Genomic DNA, 19,190 nt, shown 5'->3' with positions numbered 1-19,190 from the left:
CTCTCCAGGGTCTTCTCAACCTAGATCATAATATCATCCACAAACATCACAATCCACGGGGACTTCTGTCTGATCTCACCTGTCAACATGTCCATCACCACTGGAAATAAGAAAGGGCTCAGAGTTGATCCTTGATGTAACCCCACCTCCAATAAATGCATCCATCACTCCTACTGCAGACCTCACCACTGTCACACTACCCTTGTACATATCTCCTGTGCCACTCTTACATACTTTTCAGCCACTCCTAACTTCCTTATACAATACCATAACTCCACTCTAGGCACATGCATCTGTCATATGCTTTCTCTAAGTCCACAAAGACATAATGCAACTCCTTCTGACCTTCATTATACTTCTCCATCAACACTCTCAGAACAAACATCGCATCTGTAGTGCTCTTTCCCAGCATGAAACTGTACTGCTGCTCACTAATCACCACCTCCCCCTTATTAACCTAGTTTCCACTACTCTTTCCCATAACTTCATGCTGTGACTGATCAATTTTATCCCTCTGTAGTTACTACAGCTCTACACATCACCCTTATTCTTAAAAAATCGTACCAAAACACTTCTCCACTCCTCAGGCATCCTCTCATTTTCCAAGATTTCATTAAACAACCTGGTTAAAAACTCCACTGCCATGCTTCCACAGGTATGTCATCTGGACCAACAGCCTTTCCATTCTTCATCCCCTTCATAGCTGTCCTTACTTCCTCCTTGTTAATCCACTTCACTGATTCACTATCCCTACAACACTCAACCACTTCTCTATCTCTCTCTCTCTCTCTCATTCTCTTCATCCATCAGCCCCTCAAAGTGCTCTTTCCATCTGCTCAACACACTCTCCTCACTTGTGAGTACATTTCTCTCATTATCCTTTATCACTCTTATCTGCTGCACATTTTTTCCAGCTCAGTTTCTCTGTCTAGCCAATCGGTACAGGTCCTTTTCTCCATCCTTAGTGTCCAACCTTTCATTCAACTCTCCATACGCCTTATCCTTAGCCTTTGTCACCTCTCTCTTCGCTATACACCTCATCTCCTTATACTCCTCTCCACTTTCATCTCTCCGACAATCCCACTTATTCGCCAACCTCTTTCTCTGTATACTCTCCTGTACTTCCTTGTTCCACCATCAGGTCTCCTTGACCTCCTTCCTCTGTCCAGATGTCACACCAAGCACCTTTCTAGCTGTCTCTCTTACCAGCTCTGCTGTAGTTACCCAGCTATTCGGTAACTCTTCACTGCCACCCAGTGCCTATCTTAACTCTTCCCTGAACTCCACATCACAATCACCCTTTTTCAATTTCTACCATTTGATTATTGGCATTGCCTTCACACTCCTCCCCTCATCTTGATCACCAACGTCATTCTACAGACCACCATCCTATACTGCCTAGCCACAGTTTCCCCTGCCACCACTTTACAGTCTCCAGTCTCCTTCAGACTGGCCCTCCAACACAGGATATAATCCACCTGTGTGCATCTTCCTCCACTCTTGTACATCACCCTATGCTCCTCCCTCTTCTTAAAATACATATTCACCAGAGCCATGTCCATCCTTTTCGTAAAATCCACTACCATCTGACCTTCTGCATTCCTCTCTAACATAGGCTTGCCACCTTTTGTTGTGGCTAAAACCGGAGTAAAGCCACACCTCTTGCATCACCAATAACCCGCCCACCCCACCCCTCTCCCACCCATATCCCACCCATTTTGTGACATCATGATGACATCACAAGCCAGGGAACACCCCCTCTTTCCATTCCTGCTGCCTTGTTTTGGCTGATTTACTATGCTTTTCTGTAAAAAAAAGCATAGTAAATCAGCTGATTTACAAACTCCGATAGTCTGTTTCCTTTTTTGAAACAGAATACCGGAGTTTGTACAGTGTGTTCCGGACTACTGGAGAATCAGTATGATTTCCGGATAGTCCAGAAAAAAAATGGAGGGGTGGCAACCCTACTTTAACACCATACCTGCCCACCACTTCCTCATCCCTCTGTTCCCTTCTCACCAACATGCCCACTGAAATCTGCTCCAATCACTACAAGCAGGCCATCTGCAGAATGGACTGTGAAACTGCAGCACAGTCTAAGAAGGGAAAAACAGCATACAATGGCAACACATTATTGTGAATAAACAACATTAACACATTTATCAAATATGTGACATATTGCATTCATTTAATAGAAAACTTTAGAAAGATGACTCTGAAAAATATCAGTGTTTTAATCGGTTATGTCCCACCTGCATTTTTCATTTTCTGCAAAATCAAAACAAAGATAAAGAAGAGTATTTTGTTTCTCAGACTTACTTTTAAGCTTTCCAGAGTTTCTGTCCAGTCCATTGATGCAATTTGAGGAATTGCAGAAAGAAGCATACTGGAAGCCTTATTTGCATTTTCCTTCATTGTCTTTAGCACTTTATCTACAGATACCTGCAAAACATACCAAATGGCATTTAAAAAACTTACAAATGCACACTTTTTATCATCACCAGCCTGCCTAGAATGACATCACACTTCATATTATCATTGCTTGTTAGAAATTTTCTACCCACCATACTTCTCATCTGCTACACAGTTCCAGTTTAACTGACATGATTTTTGTACTCTCAGAAGCAACACTGCTCCATGCAGATTTGTTGGCATTCTTAAATGAATTACAATTACTTATGGATATGTGAACTGAATGAGCTGCATTGTTATGAAGATTGTTTATCATTATGTGGTTTGTAATAGCTATAAACGTACTACAACATAAAGTTAAGAGAACAGCTTTCCTTTTCAGTTTGAAACAGTTTTTGACAGCCTCAATATTTTTAGTGTTTATACTTTGAGAAATTGGCCACTGATTTTAGACTTTTCTAACTATGTCATCAGAACCAGGTGAAGTGCAAAATTTGCAAGGATTTCTTCAACTAAACAAATCCTTCAAGAAATAAGAAAATCTGCAGAAAATAAAATCAACTGCTGCAGTACCGTACATAATACTGAAGATTTTCACCACAAAAGCACACACACTGCTTTTAAGAGTTAAAGACTTCATAATAAAAACTCTCTCACACACACACACACACACACACATATATATATATATATATATATATATATATATATATATATATATATATATATATATATATATATATATATATATATATATATATATATATATATATATATATATATATATATATATATATATATATATATATATCTCATAAGTGTGTGTGTATATATATATATATATATATATATATATATATATACGGGTCCTCCTTCAAGATATCGAATCCCGCTTCACTGAAATGACTTCACCGAATCTTCAGTACACCAAACTCCCTGGGGCCCTTACAAGCCTAGCCAGGAGTTTATCCTAAAAAAGAAGGCTCAGTCAGCACCTGTCACCCCTGTCAATGAGGGACAAACGTGGAACCCCTGGGACAAATTTGTGGTTTCCTATCCACTAATCAAGGCTGCGCTTGAAGAGGGTCAGCAAGGTACTCTGACATGTATGGGAAGTCTATTCCAGAGATGGGGCAGCCTCTGCGAGACAAACCAGTCTCTCCAGCAGGTTTTATTAATATCGCATATTAGATTTAGACCTTTCCAGTAGGTAATGTGTGAGGAGTTAGACTTATGGATATGGAGCATCTCTAGCAGGCCAGGGTCCGAGATTGCCTTGTAGATGAGACACAGATCACTCCTGAGCAATCTGTGCGATACCGGACAGAGTGACAGTGATTTGAGCCTGTCCACATAGGATAGATGTTGGAGGCCATATATTCTCTTTGTGCGGTATTTCTGTGGCCTTTCCAGTTGGTGCAGGTGTTAGGAGAAGTACATGCCAAACGGGGCATTATACTCAATTATAGGCCTAATAAGGGAGGAGTACAGAGAGGTAATAACCTCCTTTTTTTCTGGATACAATACCTTTACTTATGAGATGAACCACATAAAAGGCTTTTCTGACCACTGCCGCCACATGATGGTCGAATGTGAGATTGTTGCCAACCTGAGTACCCAGGTCTCTCACCACAGGTTGTGTGCTTAGGGGGTTTTCACTGATGTGCTAATCAGTAGGGGCAGTGTTTTTACTGAATGGTATGATAATGCATTTTTTTGCGTTTAACTTAAGGCCATGACTTTGGCACCAGTTACTTGTAGTTTTGAGACTCTCTTGCAGTATGTTACCATCATTTGGGGAGTCAATGACAGCACCCGACTTACAGTCATCTGCAGACCTGGTCAGTCACAGGCCCTTTGTCTTTGCCTGGACCTCTGAGAAGTAGATGCCAAACAGCAGGGGTCCCAGGACAGATCCCTGTGGAACATCACTAGCGGCAGGTCTGCTGCTGGAGGTGGTGGCACCTATTTTGACCTTGTGGGTCCCATCGGTGAGCCAGCTGGCCACCCACCTGATGAGATTGGGATTTACTCCAAGCTGTGTTAGCTTTTTGATGATGCCCAAGTGGGGGATTGTGTCAAAGGCCTTGGCCAAATAAAGGTAAGCTGTGTGTACTGACTTTCCCTCATTCAGGGCCTTGGTGACAGTCTCAAAGAAGTCAACTAGGTTCAACAGGCAAGATCTGCTCCTGACAAATCTGAACTGGGTGCGGTTAAGTGCTTGGAGATTGCCTATGTCCTTGTTTATGAGACCCATAATAATACTCTCCATGGCTTTACAGATCAGACTTGTCAAGCTAATGGTGCGATAGTTTCCCAGGTCAGTAGTGGCACCATCTTTGTGCAAGGGGATGACAATGGCAGTTCTCCACTCTGCTGAAATGAAGCCTGTAATTAGGCTGTGATTAAATAGGGTGCTCAATGGCAAAGCTAGCTCTTGCTGGAGATGGTGCAGAATACAGCCTAGGATACTTATCAGGTCCTGTGGAAGCTGTGTTCTTTGCCTTGGATACGGCCTTTAGCACTTGATCTACAGAGATGTGGGACAAGTATTGAGGATGTCGAACAGGCCTTTGGGGGGGGGGATGGTGAAGTTTCCACTGAACCTAGCAGGTTGGTTAAGTCAACAGGAACAGTGTAAGTGGTACCACTAATTCGAACAAACCTGGGCTTTGCCATGCAGGTTCCAAATGTAACTGTAGAAGGACTTGTGGTTTCCCTTTGTTTCGGGGCTAGTTTCAACTCATAATTGTCTTTGGAGGTTTTCATTTTTGATCCAGTTTGCTTGTTGAGGCTGAGGAGGGAGTTTTTCTAATTTGGAATTTGTTCCTTTTTACCCTTAGACAGCAGTTTCTTCCTTTTGTTATAAAGCCTGTTGATACAGGATGCCCACCAGACAGGTTTGTGTTTCCTTGAGGAGCAGGTTTTAGTTCTGTTGGTTATGGCTGAGTCCATACAGTTGTACATGTACTTATGTACTGCATTGGCGTACTGTTCAGCATAGTTGTCTGCATCCTCTGAGGGGGGCAGTGGAGTGAAGCTACTGATACCCTCCCTTATGAGGTTGTAGTCAGCTTCTGAGAAGTTTTTTAGCCTGGTTACGGCTGGGGAGGGGTTGATTGGGACAGAAACTTCGAATGAGACAGACCGACGATCTGATATCATCAGGGAGGTACATACTATGGGAGTGGTGCAGCGGTCAGCCATGTTGGTGAGAACCAAGTCCAGAATATTATCTCCCCTTGTGGGGATAACTTGTCCATCAGAGTGGCACATTTCATGGGCAGTACTGTATGTAATTCCTGTCTATCTATGACTATATCAGGGAAGAGTTTAATTTTTGTTTGTGGTATTTTCTAAAGAGCCTTCTAAGATGTACTGAAAATTAGGCTTCAAAATGTGGTTAATATAGTCACTTTTGTTTAACTTCAAAACTGTTACTCCAGGTTTTCTTTCTCCACAGTCTCTGGCTGAGGAGTGAAGCTGATCATCTACAACTGACAGACTCATTCTGCAGCAGCCCAATAAAGTCTGTACCTTGTTTCAAACTCCTAAACAGTCCTTAACTCAACTAATCTCAACTCAACATTATTATAATGCTGTACTTCACAAAACTAACAACTTAAACCAGGCATAAGAAGGATGGAAATCAGTAGAGGGTGTCTTGAGAACAATTAGTACACCGAATGCTCATATACTGTTTAATAATTCGAGTACTCCCCCCAACAAGACAGAGGGTAGAACATTTTGTTGCAACACTTCCTTGGATTCTACCAAACAACCCGGAGTTGTACAAGAAGCCAGAAAGCAAAGTGTGTATCAGCAAAATATGCCATAAAATACCCAAGTGCAAAAGAAGGCTGTCCTACAAGTCGCTGCTGACTCTTCTGAAGTTTGTTTTCATTGTGAAGATTTTACTGTAATGCAAAATTTTTGTACATCTTCTGCCCCCCCCCCCCTTTCTTCACTGTAATCCAACCTCAGAATTGGTATATATAATTCTGAGGGGGTGGGGCTTGTCTCCCTGCAAAAAAGATTTATTTCTAGTTTTATAGGTTTTTGGCTCACTGTTTTTGAAATTAAATTTTCAGTAAGTGGTGAGTCAAAAAAGAATTGATATTTGTATCATAGGAAAACCATCAAAGACAAATATTCTCCTAAAGTGAAACCTAAACTATGCCTATTTTCCACTCTTGTAAGTGGTTAACAGGTGGCTTCAGTACAGATGTCCTGCATGGGTACATTACTGAAACAAGCTACTACAGGCACTCAGCACCATGGTGGTATATTCTATTACTACATTTGATAATGGCAGCAAAGAAAATGGCAAACAATTTCGACAGGACTTGTCTGACAAACAGCTCCCACCCTGGGAGGAACAGATAAGCTAGCTGCCAAATTGCCCTTTTTGTGCTTATGGGCACTATCATAACAGATTGTTTATGCAAACAGTATGGAATATGTGTTTCTCCACTACTTACTGCTGCTGGAAAGAAAACTTGAGAGGTGATTACATGAGTTTAGACACTGTTCAGGTACCAATTTCCAAAGGAAAGTAAAGTCAACCTCACAGAGACCATATCTTTATGCGACATGAAATAGGTGTCTGACTTAAGAGCTGCAGAGGTTAGAAATCCAGAAGGCTGCTTAGCACTGTACAATAAAGTAAAGGGAAGAAGTTCTAGTACAACCAAGATGACCAGAATTTAACTAGCAGCATGGGTGCTAGAAAAGTCATGCAGAGGAGGGTGGGAGTGAGCAGTTTATGCTGGCTCATCCATTCTGGGAGGAGGAAAATGATGGTGCCAGTCAGCCAGCCAAACTCCTATACAAGCTGAGGGTTACATGACAAAAATGGTCTCAGGACAAGGGGATGTGGGATTGCCATTCCAAGCCAGTGACCATAGCCTTTGTAGTTGTATGTGTGTGGCAGCATGCATGCATCAGCAAATCAGAGACAGAGAATGCCACAGTGGTGATGCAGGTAGTGAAGGAAACAGAGACTGTCACAGTGATAATGCAGGTCAAACCACTAAACTCCTATATGAACCACTCAAACCAAAACCAAAAAGAACCACAAAGACCTGAGACTTATACCTGCTTGGACTGGAACCCAAGTCTGTTTATTTAGCAGCAAATACTTCCAAAAGCAGATAGCAGCAGACAGTGTTCATAGGAAAAAAGTACTGGATAGCAGCAAACAAGCTTCTGTTACACCAAAACAGTAGAACATGAATAGCAGCAAACAGTTTTTCTGTATAAAAACAGCAGACAGCAGCAAAATATCCTCTTAACGCCTCGGCTTAAGCAGCCTTTACGGAGTAATTAATGATTGAAAAACCACATCTTTATATCAAACACAAACATCAATTATTCAATTAGTTACACCTATATTAAAAAAATGGTCAATTAAAAAACTTTTAAATTTAAACTAACAGTATTAAATAAAACTTCTACAGTGACACTCTTTATTCATGCCTACTGGTTGTAATGTATTGTATTTTAATATAAAAATTGATTATTTTTCCTGAGTAAATATTTAATACTTCACTCAGAAAATTCATATTTATTTGCTCCAAAACTGCAAATTACTAACATCTCCACCATGTTTCTTATTGAAGTGCTCTGCTACAGGGCTTATTATTTTATTATTTTTGATATCTCTTACATGTTCTTTTACTCTAGCTCCTAAACTTCTCTTAGTTTCACCAATATAGAAACTGATACATGAACATTTGATAGCATAAACTACACCAACACTTCTACAAGTGTAATTTCCTTTTATATGAAATATTTTACCATTAATTTTATCAAATCTACTTACTATATGTTGACATATTGTACATTTTCCGCAAGGTACTGTACCAAATTCTGATGTTATACCTGTTATTATTTCCAATGGTCTTTTATAAATAATATTTTGTTGTTGTTGTGTCTTTCGGCTTTTCCCGGTTAGGGGTCGCCACAGCGGAACTCCGGTCCGCTAATGATTGGCAGTGGATTTTTACATGCCGAGTTGCCAGCCCTGATGCACAACCTTCAACGAAGGTACGCCCATTCACGCATGTCTCCTCACAGAAGACGCTCTAGCTGAGAACTGAATGGGTCAGCGTTTTGCTATGAGGTGACAATGCTACCGCAGCACAAAATCCTTTAGACTTCTGCCCCTTTGATAGGATAATTTAAGCTTTATTTCTGCGAATGAAGGGACTTCCCTTTTAATAATGTTCCAAAAATCTTCTAACACTCTTTGCAACTTCTTTGAAAATAATGTATATTTGGATACAAAAAACATATTTTGTTCTAAATCCATTAATATGTTCTAAATCCATTTATTTTTCCTTTACTATGAAGTTATTACCTTGATTTTTATTTTTAGAACTTTTGTTATTATATTCAAATATTCTCATGTAACTATCTCTAACAATTTGTTCTTCATATCTCCTATTTATAAACATATTCATTACTTTTTCAGTTTCTCTCTTTGAATACTGCATATCACTATATAGTCTCTTAATTCTGAGAATCTCTCCATGTGGAATAGCTGTTAAAGTATGGGTGGGATGGTAGCTAGAAGCATGAAGCATATGACTAGGCTGCTCAAACTTTCTGTAAATGTATGGATTTATTTTACCAGTACGTGAGCCTTCTAAAGTCAGATCTAAATAGTTCACTTTGGTACCTTTGTGTAATCCATCATATTTAATATGGAACCTGTTGTCATTCAAGTACTTAATATAGCAATAACCCAAGCCTGGGTGTGGGTAATGCTGGATTTACCCACGGTTGGCGTGGTTTGGTCCCGAAGGCGAAGCCCGAGGGACCAAACAAAGCCAACTGTGGGTAAATACAGCATTACCCACACCCAGAAGTGGGTTATTGCTATTATACAATGACATTATTTAAGAAAAGAAATAATTACTTTTCTTAAATAATGGCATTGTATAATGCCTCTTTACTGCCCTTCCGCAGCTGTCTGGTATTCTGCGGCAGTTCTGATGTACTGTGCATGCCTACACAGTACATCAGAGCTGTGGGCAAAAGCACTGTTTCGCTATGTTAAATGGGTTTAACATAGTGAGACAGCTTTAAAATAAGCAACGGAGATCTCCGTTGCTTATTGTAAAGTTGTCTCGCTATGTTAAACCCATTTAACATAGCGAAACAGTAAAAAGCAACGGAGATCTTGCTTTTTTTTTTTAAAACTGTCTCGCTATGTTAAATGGGTTTAACATAGCGAGACAGCTTTAAAATAAGCAACGGATATCTCTGTTGCTTATTTTAAAGCTGTCTCGCTATGTTAAACCCATTTAATATAGCGAGACAGCTTTAAAAAAAAAGCAACGGAGATCGCAAGATCTCCGTTGCTTTTTACACACTGTGTCGCTATGTTAAAGGAGTTTAACATAGCGAGACAGCTTTAAAAAAAGCAATGGAGATCTCCGTTGCTTTTTTTAAACCTGTGTCGCTATGTTAAACTCTTTTAACATAGCGAGACAGTGGTTTTATACTAAAGGAAAAAGTCCGGGCGACCGGACCTTTTTCCGTTAGTATATTGAGGGATTTACAACGGGCACACTGGTTGGGCTGGCCAATCAGCGTGCACGTTTTAGGGGAGGAATTGTATAATAAATGATTTTACTTCATTTCTACCCACTTTACAAATGAATATAAGGTCATCTATAGATCTGAAATAACCTGTTACAAAGCTTCCTTAAAATCTACTTTTATATATATGGATAGATTCCACAAGACCCATAAACAGATTTGCAAACGTGGGGGGAAAAGAAGCCCCCATGGCTGTTCCTTGCAACTGTTTATACAATGTGCCATCAAATTCAAAAATATTATTAAACAAGCAAAAATGTACTAGCTCTTTTATGTAATGTGCTTTGGGACTATCGCCCATAAAATAACTCAAAGCTTCCATACCAAACGTGTGCTGTATACTTGTGCATAAGCTACCAACATCCAATACTAGAAAATACAGATCTGATTCCCAATGCATGACTTCCAACTTTTTTAACAAATCAAATGAATCTCTTATATAGGAAGGCACTTCACAACTTCTTTTAATAAACATTCATGAAGGAAACAACCCAAATTATGTGTAAAATAGCCACTAGCTAACTAAACTCCTATGCCTGCCTGCATGACAACTCTGGAGGAAGGCAGATCTGATCGTTAACAGGCAACAGGGGAGAAGCGCACACACACACACACACACACACACACACACACACACACACACACACACAAAATCCACAGGCAGATGTTTTAGCACTCAAGAAAAGTCAGACTGATGGGGGTATTATGAGAATCATAATATAGGTGATGGACATCAAAAAACATGTATGATGTTTAGATACAACTGGAAATTCATAAAATCAAAATGACCATTTCCAAAATCAGACATGGACTCAGGTCACTTCCCCTTTTAGATGACTCAGCATAAAGCTTCAAAGAAAGACATCTTCTACCTGGAGAGATAGTGGAACCAAAGTTACACTTCCAGATGCCACACCCTGTGGTGAGGGCATCCATCCTGCCAGTGCAATGAATAGTGCTTGAACTAGAATAATCAAAAGGTGGTCAGGATGCAAATAGCCCAAAACTAGGGTCTTCTGGGACAACAAGAGATGCAGTCTCAAAAACCATCTGTTCCATTGAAGTTATGAATTTTGTCTGCTCGAAGACAGCACCCTCTCTGACTGCCTTCACACTTCCACACCCTCAGTATGTCTTCTAACTTTGTCTTGCAATTTATACAGCATTGTGAAATTGTTTTATTTACTTTCTCTTGTTCTCAGCAAACCCTTTGTTGCACCAGTATATTTCCTGTAACAAGCTCCATTGCCTTTACTACAAGTTCTTGTTTCTTAACACACACTGATTTGAAACCCAAATTCTTCACCCCAGCATCATGTATTCCAATTCTCTCAAAACCAGAAATAGAACCATTGCTTCCAACTAAGGTTTCACTTTGTATATTTCCCAACACTGGACTACAAACCATTCATCTACTCCTGCCTATTAGAAACAATCAAATGCAAAGCACTTTCATTCCATTGCATCAGACTTGGTTAGTTGCCTAACACTTTCTGTGATTAACTTATATTGTTGAACCTCAGCAGATTTTGCTTCACTTTGCCAATGCTGCACACACATTTCTTTGTTGTGCTACATAACAGTGAACACTTTTGTACTTTCAAAACAAACATGTTTCTTACATCACATAACATTTAACTCCCCTTTCCTGTCAGAGGGTTTAACCTTTAAGAAACGCCACTTTGCATCAACATTAACTTTTCAAAATGCTAGCAGTGTTTTAGAAAAGCATTTTTTACATCCCTGCTTTTTGATGGAAGTCAGAGTACAGTAATGTAACCAAAGAACTTTCTTTTCCAGGCTACTTTTTACCTGCCATGAGGGCTCATTTGTTCATTTTTATTGTTGGAGCAAGCCTTCATACACAGACAAGTTTTCTGTAGGCATACCAGTTTTATAGTCCTATCAAGTCACTACTTAGGAAGACTTGCTTCTCCGATGTCTCATATACATTTCCACATTTCTGTTCAGACAGCTCTAAATACAATGCAGTGTTTTACAGACTTACACGATTGCTTAGCAGCACATAGCATGTCTCAGCACAGTATAACATTGTACACTTTGCTAGTAAAATTCAGTGCCATGTAAAGCTCAATCATACATTAGCATTTTTAACTTTTAGCAAGCAGGACTTGCACACAGTTTTCAGCAGCCTCTACTACACAGTCTATTTCAGAAGTAATACAGTTCTCTTCCAAAATCAATAGCAAACATTGATTTTCACTTGTCTAACACAGGACAATTCACAAATGCAAGAAATGTCTGGTTTACCTAAAAGTTTATTTTTTTTCACTGTTGCAAAACACTATAGTCTGAATTTTGTGTCAGTTTTAGATTTCACTCTACCCATTATAAAGCTATTAGCCATTCAATTTGCTTTTACTGCAAAAGCCACATTCACTGGTGCTCCTTCTTTGCAACAACCAACACCTTTCTTTCATTACAAAAGGTTCCAACTGGCTCTGGCTCCTCCTTCCAGTACACAGTTTACGAACAAGAAACCACACAGCAATGAACACGCTAAAAATAATACTGGGTTTACTCCTGTGCAGAAGTACATTTGAATTGTTTCAGAAATTCCATGCTACTAGAGCAACTTCACTAGTACTTCTGAACTGCACCAGAAAATACCATACCATTAGCTTCAGTAGCACTTACTCACTGCTTAGACTTTATGTTTGATCTGTAGTTGGTTAAGGCACTTCAGAACAGCCCAAGTTGTTATTCTACAACAAACGTACATGCCAGTGTGCATGTTCCACAACTGTCTGGCTTATTTTCTCAAGAAAGAAAAAAAGTAAAATTATTTTCTATGTGCCTCCAACAAATACACCCATTGTGCATTTCTTGGTAATCAACCTTTCAGCAATTGCATATCACTGCCAAAACATGAGTACTTCTCCTTCTACTGGAGTCTGACAAGCCATATATTTTTCTTTTTAAGCTTGGTTAAACAAGAAATTGCACTCTTCTCTCAGAATTACTTCAGACTGCTTCTAGGTTCTGTGCAGCTCAGACTTTGGGTAAGGCCAAAGAGGAGCTCCTCATTCTGTTCAGCACTCTAAGAATGCACTTCACAACTCACTCAGAAATATTTCCATTGTTACACTCACATTAACTCAAATGCATTTTTCTTTCCTTCTGATTGTAATTATTTATGGCAGAAATCACAGTTTTTGAAAGGGGGCACATTTTGCCTTAAAGTGCACACACAAGCCTCTCTTTCTACAGGTGGGGAGCTCAACTCACAGTGGGTTTGCACTTTTTGGCAGCAAAGGAAGGATGAACATGTAGTACAGTTTGGTAAATCTAGACCAAACTTTGCCTATTGAATAACAATAGAGGGAATGATTAGTAAAATAAGAACACATACTGAGCTTCATTTATCATTTTGATCTCCAAGTGTATGGCCCACCTGTCCCAGTGAGACAGAACTCTCCACCTTCAAAATATTTTAACAGCTTTCACTGAATTCATGATTGCTGTAGTTTTAAAATACGACAACAGGCTTTACATCAGTTATAGTAACATGCTTTATAACCAAATCAAAAATTCTGCATAAAGTCCAGCACAGCTGCAAACATAAGAAAGTTTTTTATTCAAACTCTTGTAACTTCCATTTCAGTTTCTTTAATCCAGTCTGTGCTACTAAAACCAAACAAGATGCACCACTTGTCTAATCCTAAGGCTTTCCTGTTGCCTTCAGTCTGTATTTATCTCTCTCACATGTAGACTTTTTCTTCAAGTTCCATCTTCTACTTTAGACACATCTGTTAAGATGCCCCCAGCATGTAGGTCTCTCCAATTCAAACTCAAGTCTCAAAAGACTCCCCATGCTTCTCTCTCTCTCTCTCGCTTTAACAGTGGCTCTCCACTCCTAGAGAGACAAACATTTCATTTACAAGGGATGTAACCTCTTCCCTGACTGTCCAACACTGCAGTTACTAGAGGGTGGACTTGGCATAATGGTTAAGGTCTTTACCTCATAAGACACAAGGTATAGGGTTTGATTCTGATCTCTGGTTTTTGGCTAGGCTTAAAATGGCCCTTCAGGGTAGTTAGCCTAGTACTTACTTATGAACTTATAACAAAGTGGGAAAAGCACATATTACTGCACAGCTATAAGCTGTTACCTATTGCTCATATTATGTAGCTTCCTTCACTTTGTCTTACTTTCCCTGCTGCCTCTTTAAGCTCTGGTAATAATTTGGCTACAGTAGTCTCTCCCTTCTTCATTTTTCTGATTAAATCATTTTACAGTTTCTGTCCTCTTCTTGGGCATTGTACTTGTGCTGGCATTGATAACTGGCAGAGCTGGTCTTTGCTGGGTTAAAAGACCATTTATGCAAAGAAATATAACCCAGTATGCTATAAAGCACTGACATCAAACATGTAAGACTAGTTATGCTACTCAGACATTGCGTGTGCAATGAACTGCTTACGTCTGCCTTGTCCCTGGGTTAAGGTTAAAAATGTATCAGATGATGGATCGGATAGACAGACCAAATGTTATGCCCTACCTGCTATTTACCTGATAAAGTACCTCTTGAATACTGAATGTTATGACAAGTATTTGTGTATCTGTGCTTCACATTAAAGTGATGCTTAAATAATCTTAAAACACCAACCACCTAATGAGAGAACAATGCCATTCTTTAGCGCATATTATGTACATATGTCTTCTTAAAAACTATTACTGTATAAAAACATGCAGCAACAATTTTTGTTTGCCCAGTTTACAGTAAAGAGTTACTGAATTCCTGAAGACCGACTTTCAGTCATAAATATGTGGTATGAACCACTTCTACGGAATTTTGTTAAATGTATCACATCCTTCTTGCACATTACTTCCTCTTATTTGTACACTGAAGTCCTGCATTTTCAGTGCATATTAAACATTTACTAATTTTTCTTATAAGAATGCAGTAAGTGTCCACTATTTTACTTAAACGTTTATTTACCTACCTGTATGAGAGCGGCTAATGGTACAGTTAGCCTGCTAACTTACAAGATTGGTTAGACTGTTCTTCCTCAGATATCAATGGTTAGTGCTTGACACCCTGGAGAAGGGCAACATTAAAGGTGTGGTGTTTAGTGAAGTATCTTGTTTCCACATCTCCCTCCTTCAAAACAAAATCTAGGATTAATACATCAAGTCTTTTACAGATGATACAAGAGCAACAGGTTCAAAAGGCTAGTCGCTGGTTAATCAAGTAAATAGGCAAGGGGCTTACCTTTGACAATACTGCAACTATTATGAGAGTTTTTTGCCTGAGGGCTAACCTCATGGAGGCAAGGTGTAAGCTCTTCACCAACAAAGTGCTTGGGATGGAAATAAAAAGGTTTAAGGTGCTGAGTAATCACAGGTATGGATGGACAGTGTGAGGTATTCTGAACAAGGGCCTTGTCACTGCTGTACAAGGCAAAGCATTGCTTTTACAGAAAGTAAGCAGATGATTTAGTGATTCAACTGTGTGCTGGGAAGCTGCAATAATACTCCATGTAACAAAAAGCTGACTGCTTGAACAATGCATACAGAAAAGTGAAGCAAATTTTAAAACATCTCTGAACACTTCCAGTAAGTTTCAAGTTATCTACCTAAAGGCTGTGGAGTACAACACAAAAAGTTGCATGCTGCACTGATACTGCAGGACAGTCCATTGTAAGGGGAAAACAACAAAGCACTTACTGGAAAGCACATGGGAAAACTGACTCAAGACTGAATCTTAGCCAAATATTGAGCAAACCCAGAGCTTTCAATGCATGATGCCACTGTAGGAAGGACAAAAGTGATGCTGGAGGAAAGTAGCAGTCAGAGTTTGCAAGAGATGCTGAATAGCCTCAGTCTAGAAACATTCTACATGAACCACAGATTTTTGTGCTGTACCCATCTACCATAACAATGAATCCTTGGCAGATAGCATCTTGGTATCATAACAGGTTTTTTCTATTTACTTTCAATAACCAGTCACCATCTAAGTCCACTGAACACAAGTCTCACTACCTAAGGGCAACTAAAGATCACTGCCTGGTTATGTGAATTGTTCACAGTTGCACAGTGTGCAAATGGAGGCTGAGGGAATCAAACCCTAGACCACAGAAAAGTAGCTCATTAACAGCTTACATCCTTATTTTTTTTTAACTTTATTCAATTTTCAGAATAAAACCATGTAACCTGAATCTGTATGCATGCCAAAACCATTCTAAAATAATTACTATTAACATAATCTTGACATACACACTTTACTTTCTTGTTCAACTACAGTAGACTTTCAGTTAACAGGCACCCATGGGGATTGGCAGATGCTGGATAACTGTAGTTTCTGGTTGCTTGAGAGTTACTATTAAAAATAGGCCTGACTAATATTGTACCCTACACCATTTGTTTGGCTTGACTTGTTCTCAGGTTGGGGAGAGAAGGAATGTATTCCTATCTTCCTTTTTAAAACTATAAAACTCTAAAAATGGGGGGGGGGTGCTAGAAACAAAGTACAACGCATGAAAACTGTACTGTAATTCTTTAAATTTTTTTTTTTGGCCACTTGCTTCAGTTCTGGTTAACAGATAGTTTACTGTATTTACTTTTTTACAAATTTACTTGTAATAATAAGTTTTATCTTATAACCAGTTCAGTTCACTCACCATGTCTTGTTTTGCAGAATTAATATATTTTCAGGTCAGTTTTAGTCTGCCAGTCCACATCTTTCTGATTTTTACAACTTATTTTCTATACATATATCATTTTTTATATACTATTCCCACACGAGTGCCAAGTATTAAGGTGTAGTTTACCCCCCACCATTCCAAGCATCTCAACTCCATATCCTGTGATTCTTTCATGATGTTAAGTACACCCACTACTGCTGGTTTCATTTTTGACTCCCATCTCTTAATGATTGCCTTTTTAGCTGCCAACACGAGGGTATTAAGCAAAGTCTTACAGTGCTTTAATCTTCCAGAGTTATACTTCAGCTTTGACACATCATCTTTCTGTTTCTGACCACATGCTCACCAACAGTGTCAAAATATTTTATCATGTTTGAAATCTGTTAGGTCCAAACAATCCCCACAAAAAACAAGGTCAAAATTTCTCATCTTCTTACATCTCCGACAGTCTCCACCTGTGGAAATATTTTGCGTAATCCGTTAAGCGTGCAAAATTACCTAAGCACACATTTCCAGGCAAATAGTCTAAATCATCTGGATGCTTTAGCACATTTAGGTGTTTTACAGACCTCTTCCACTTCTTTGTTTCATGACTGGTCTACAAATTCTTCCCTCTCAATCCTTCCTTAGTTCTTCTAACGGATTCTTAAACTAATCTTTGAGCATCTGTGTGTCCTACTTAACATTTCTTTTTTAGCTGCATTTTCAATTCATGGTCCTATCCTAAAACTTTATCTAGTTGGCATCGTCCTTTATAGCCCTCATTTTCCTCTTTAGTTCTGCTACAGTTCCTTGATATGGTAAGCAATCTATAATATAGTTAAAAAGAAAAAGCCGCCTAACCTCTTACCCAGTCTATTACTTTTTCGGATGGATTAATCTGGCCCAAATACAGTTACTCTTAAGCTAGTCTTTTTCAGTTTCTTCCAGCAGAACCAGCAGTCTTCTGCCTGTAAACCTTTTAAATAGGCTACTCTATTGGCAATTTTTTCTGTAGCCCATTACCTATTTTAATGTCAAAACAATGTCAGCTACTTCAAGAATATAACATTGTGTGTATTTTTTAAATAATTTCCAGGTGCCTGTGTCCTATAGGTCAAACTCTCTCTATTTCTAGAGCAAACCCACTTGAGTTTTCATAGTTTTTTTATTTAGACATATAACCTTCTGCCTGGGTAATGTAAAGAAATCTCAGCTGGGTGAACTTAGAATAGTCTTTTAGGGCTGGCATTCCTAGTCACCTTGTTCAAATGAAGAATTATCCCATCAAATCCTTGCCATTTTCATTTTCATGCAAACTCTTTGCTGATTACAGTCAACACTTGCTCCACTGATTATTAAAAAATGCCTGAACTGTGCATAACACTAAGGTCACCAAAAATGCCTGAACTGTGCATAACACTAAGGTCATCAAAACATTTCAACTCTTTTTGCCAAACTGTCCTACTGTAATTGTTTACAGGACCTCAGTTTCCTAATTATATTCTGTTCGGTTTCCTCCCATTTTCCTTTACTGCTGATGTTTCTTTTTTCACCCAGATATTTATTTTTTTTCATGAATCCCCCCACAGGTAAGGATATTATTATATTGGCTCATGCGTAGTTACATGACAAACTGCTCATTGCTTTCTTCTTAGTTTTATTATATTATACCCGGACAATAACTGAAATGATATATTTAAAGTGTCAGAATATCTTGATCAGGTTTTGTCAAATACAATATTATATGTGTATCCTGCTTATTTCCTATGTCTCTGACCAATGGAGCTTTTCTCCCCGGGCCTCCGCTGAAACCAGGCTTGCACCCAGTTAGACATTCCCGGTAAACAAATGTACGATAAAAATAAATAAATATCATTTATGAACAGAAACATTTTTCTTATGCACACCAATTAATATATTGGATTGGTGAACTTATTTTTCTAGTTAAGAGCTTCAGGCACCCTTTCCTTCCTGAAAGGCCCTCCTCCCAATCTTTATTGCTGTCTTTGAACCTGCCCAGATTTTCAGCAGTAGATTTACCAGTTTTTGTTGAAAAACAAATCCTTGCCACTCCTTTATTACTACAGAGTTATCAGATCTTGTCAAAAGCCTTCCCTGCATCTAAAAGTACCAACAGCAAATGTTTCCCTATGTACAGCTTCCCTCTAACACTGTTACCGAATGTCTACCTACCTTCCACAAAGCCATAATTATCTATGTCTTTCTATAGGAAGAACTCTTAGTTATTACAGTCATACAAACTTTATAGTCATAATTCAATATCAAAAGTGGCTTGTATGATACAGGGTCTGCACGGTCATTGTGTTCTTTGGGAAGTACTGCCACCAATGCACTTTTACAAGTGTTAAGTATTTCTCCATCTTTAAAAAATACAAAATTATAATAAGGCTCACAGACCATAAAAACTGGTCTTATAAGTCCAACTTACTCCTTGCCACCTCTACTATCTCGCTCTCTTTGCCTTCTTAACCCACTATTTCCACCTAGCAACCTGGCCCATT

At 39.0% G+C, this 19,190-nt stretch overlaps 1 protein-coding gene across 2 annotated transcripts in view; it reads right to left on the bottom strand.

Moving 5' to 3' along the window:
- LOC122793375 (methylthioadenosine phosphorylase) overlaps positions 1-19,190 on the bottom strand; it is a 1,037,156-nt gene that overhangs the window by 83,222 nt on the left and 934,744 nt on the right. For both annotated transcript variants that reach the window (XM_044061328.1, XM_044061329.1), the window contains exon 7: positions 2,320-2,442. In XM_044061328.1, the coding sequence (XP_043917263.1) occupies positions 2,320-2,442 (123 nt within the window). The remainder of the gene's footprint in view (positions 1-2,319; positions 2,443-19,190) is intronic.

The sequence above is a fragment of the Protopterus annectens genome, chromosome 2.part0 (genome assembly GCF_019279795.1).
Source record: "Protopterus annectens isolate FY-2018-M chromosome 2.part0, PAN1.0, whole genome shotgun sequence".
Taxonomy (NCBI): Eukaryota; Metazoa; Chordata; order Ceratodontiformes; family Protopteridae; genus Protopterus; species Protopterus annectens.
This window is presented reverse-complemented; position numbering and strand designations above follow the sequence as displayed.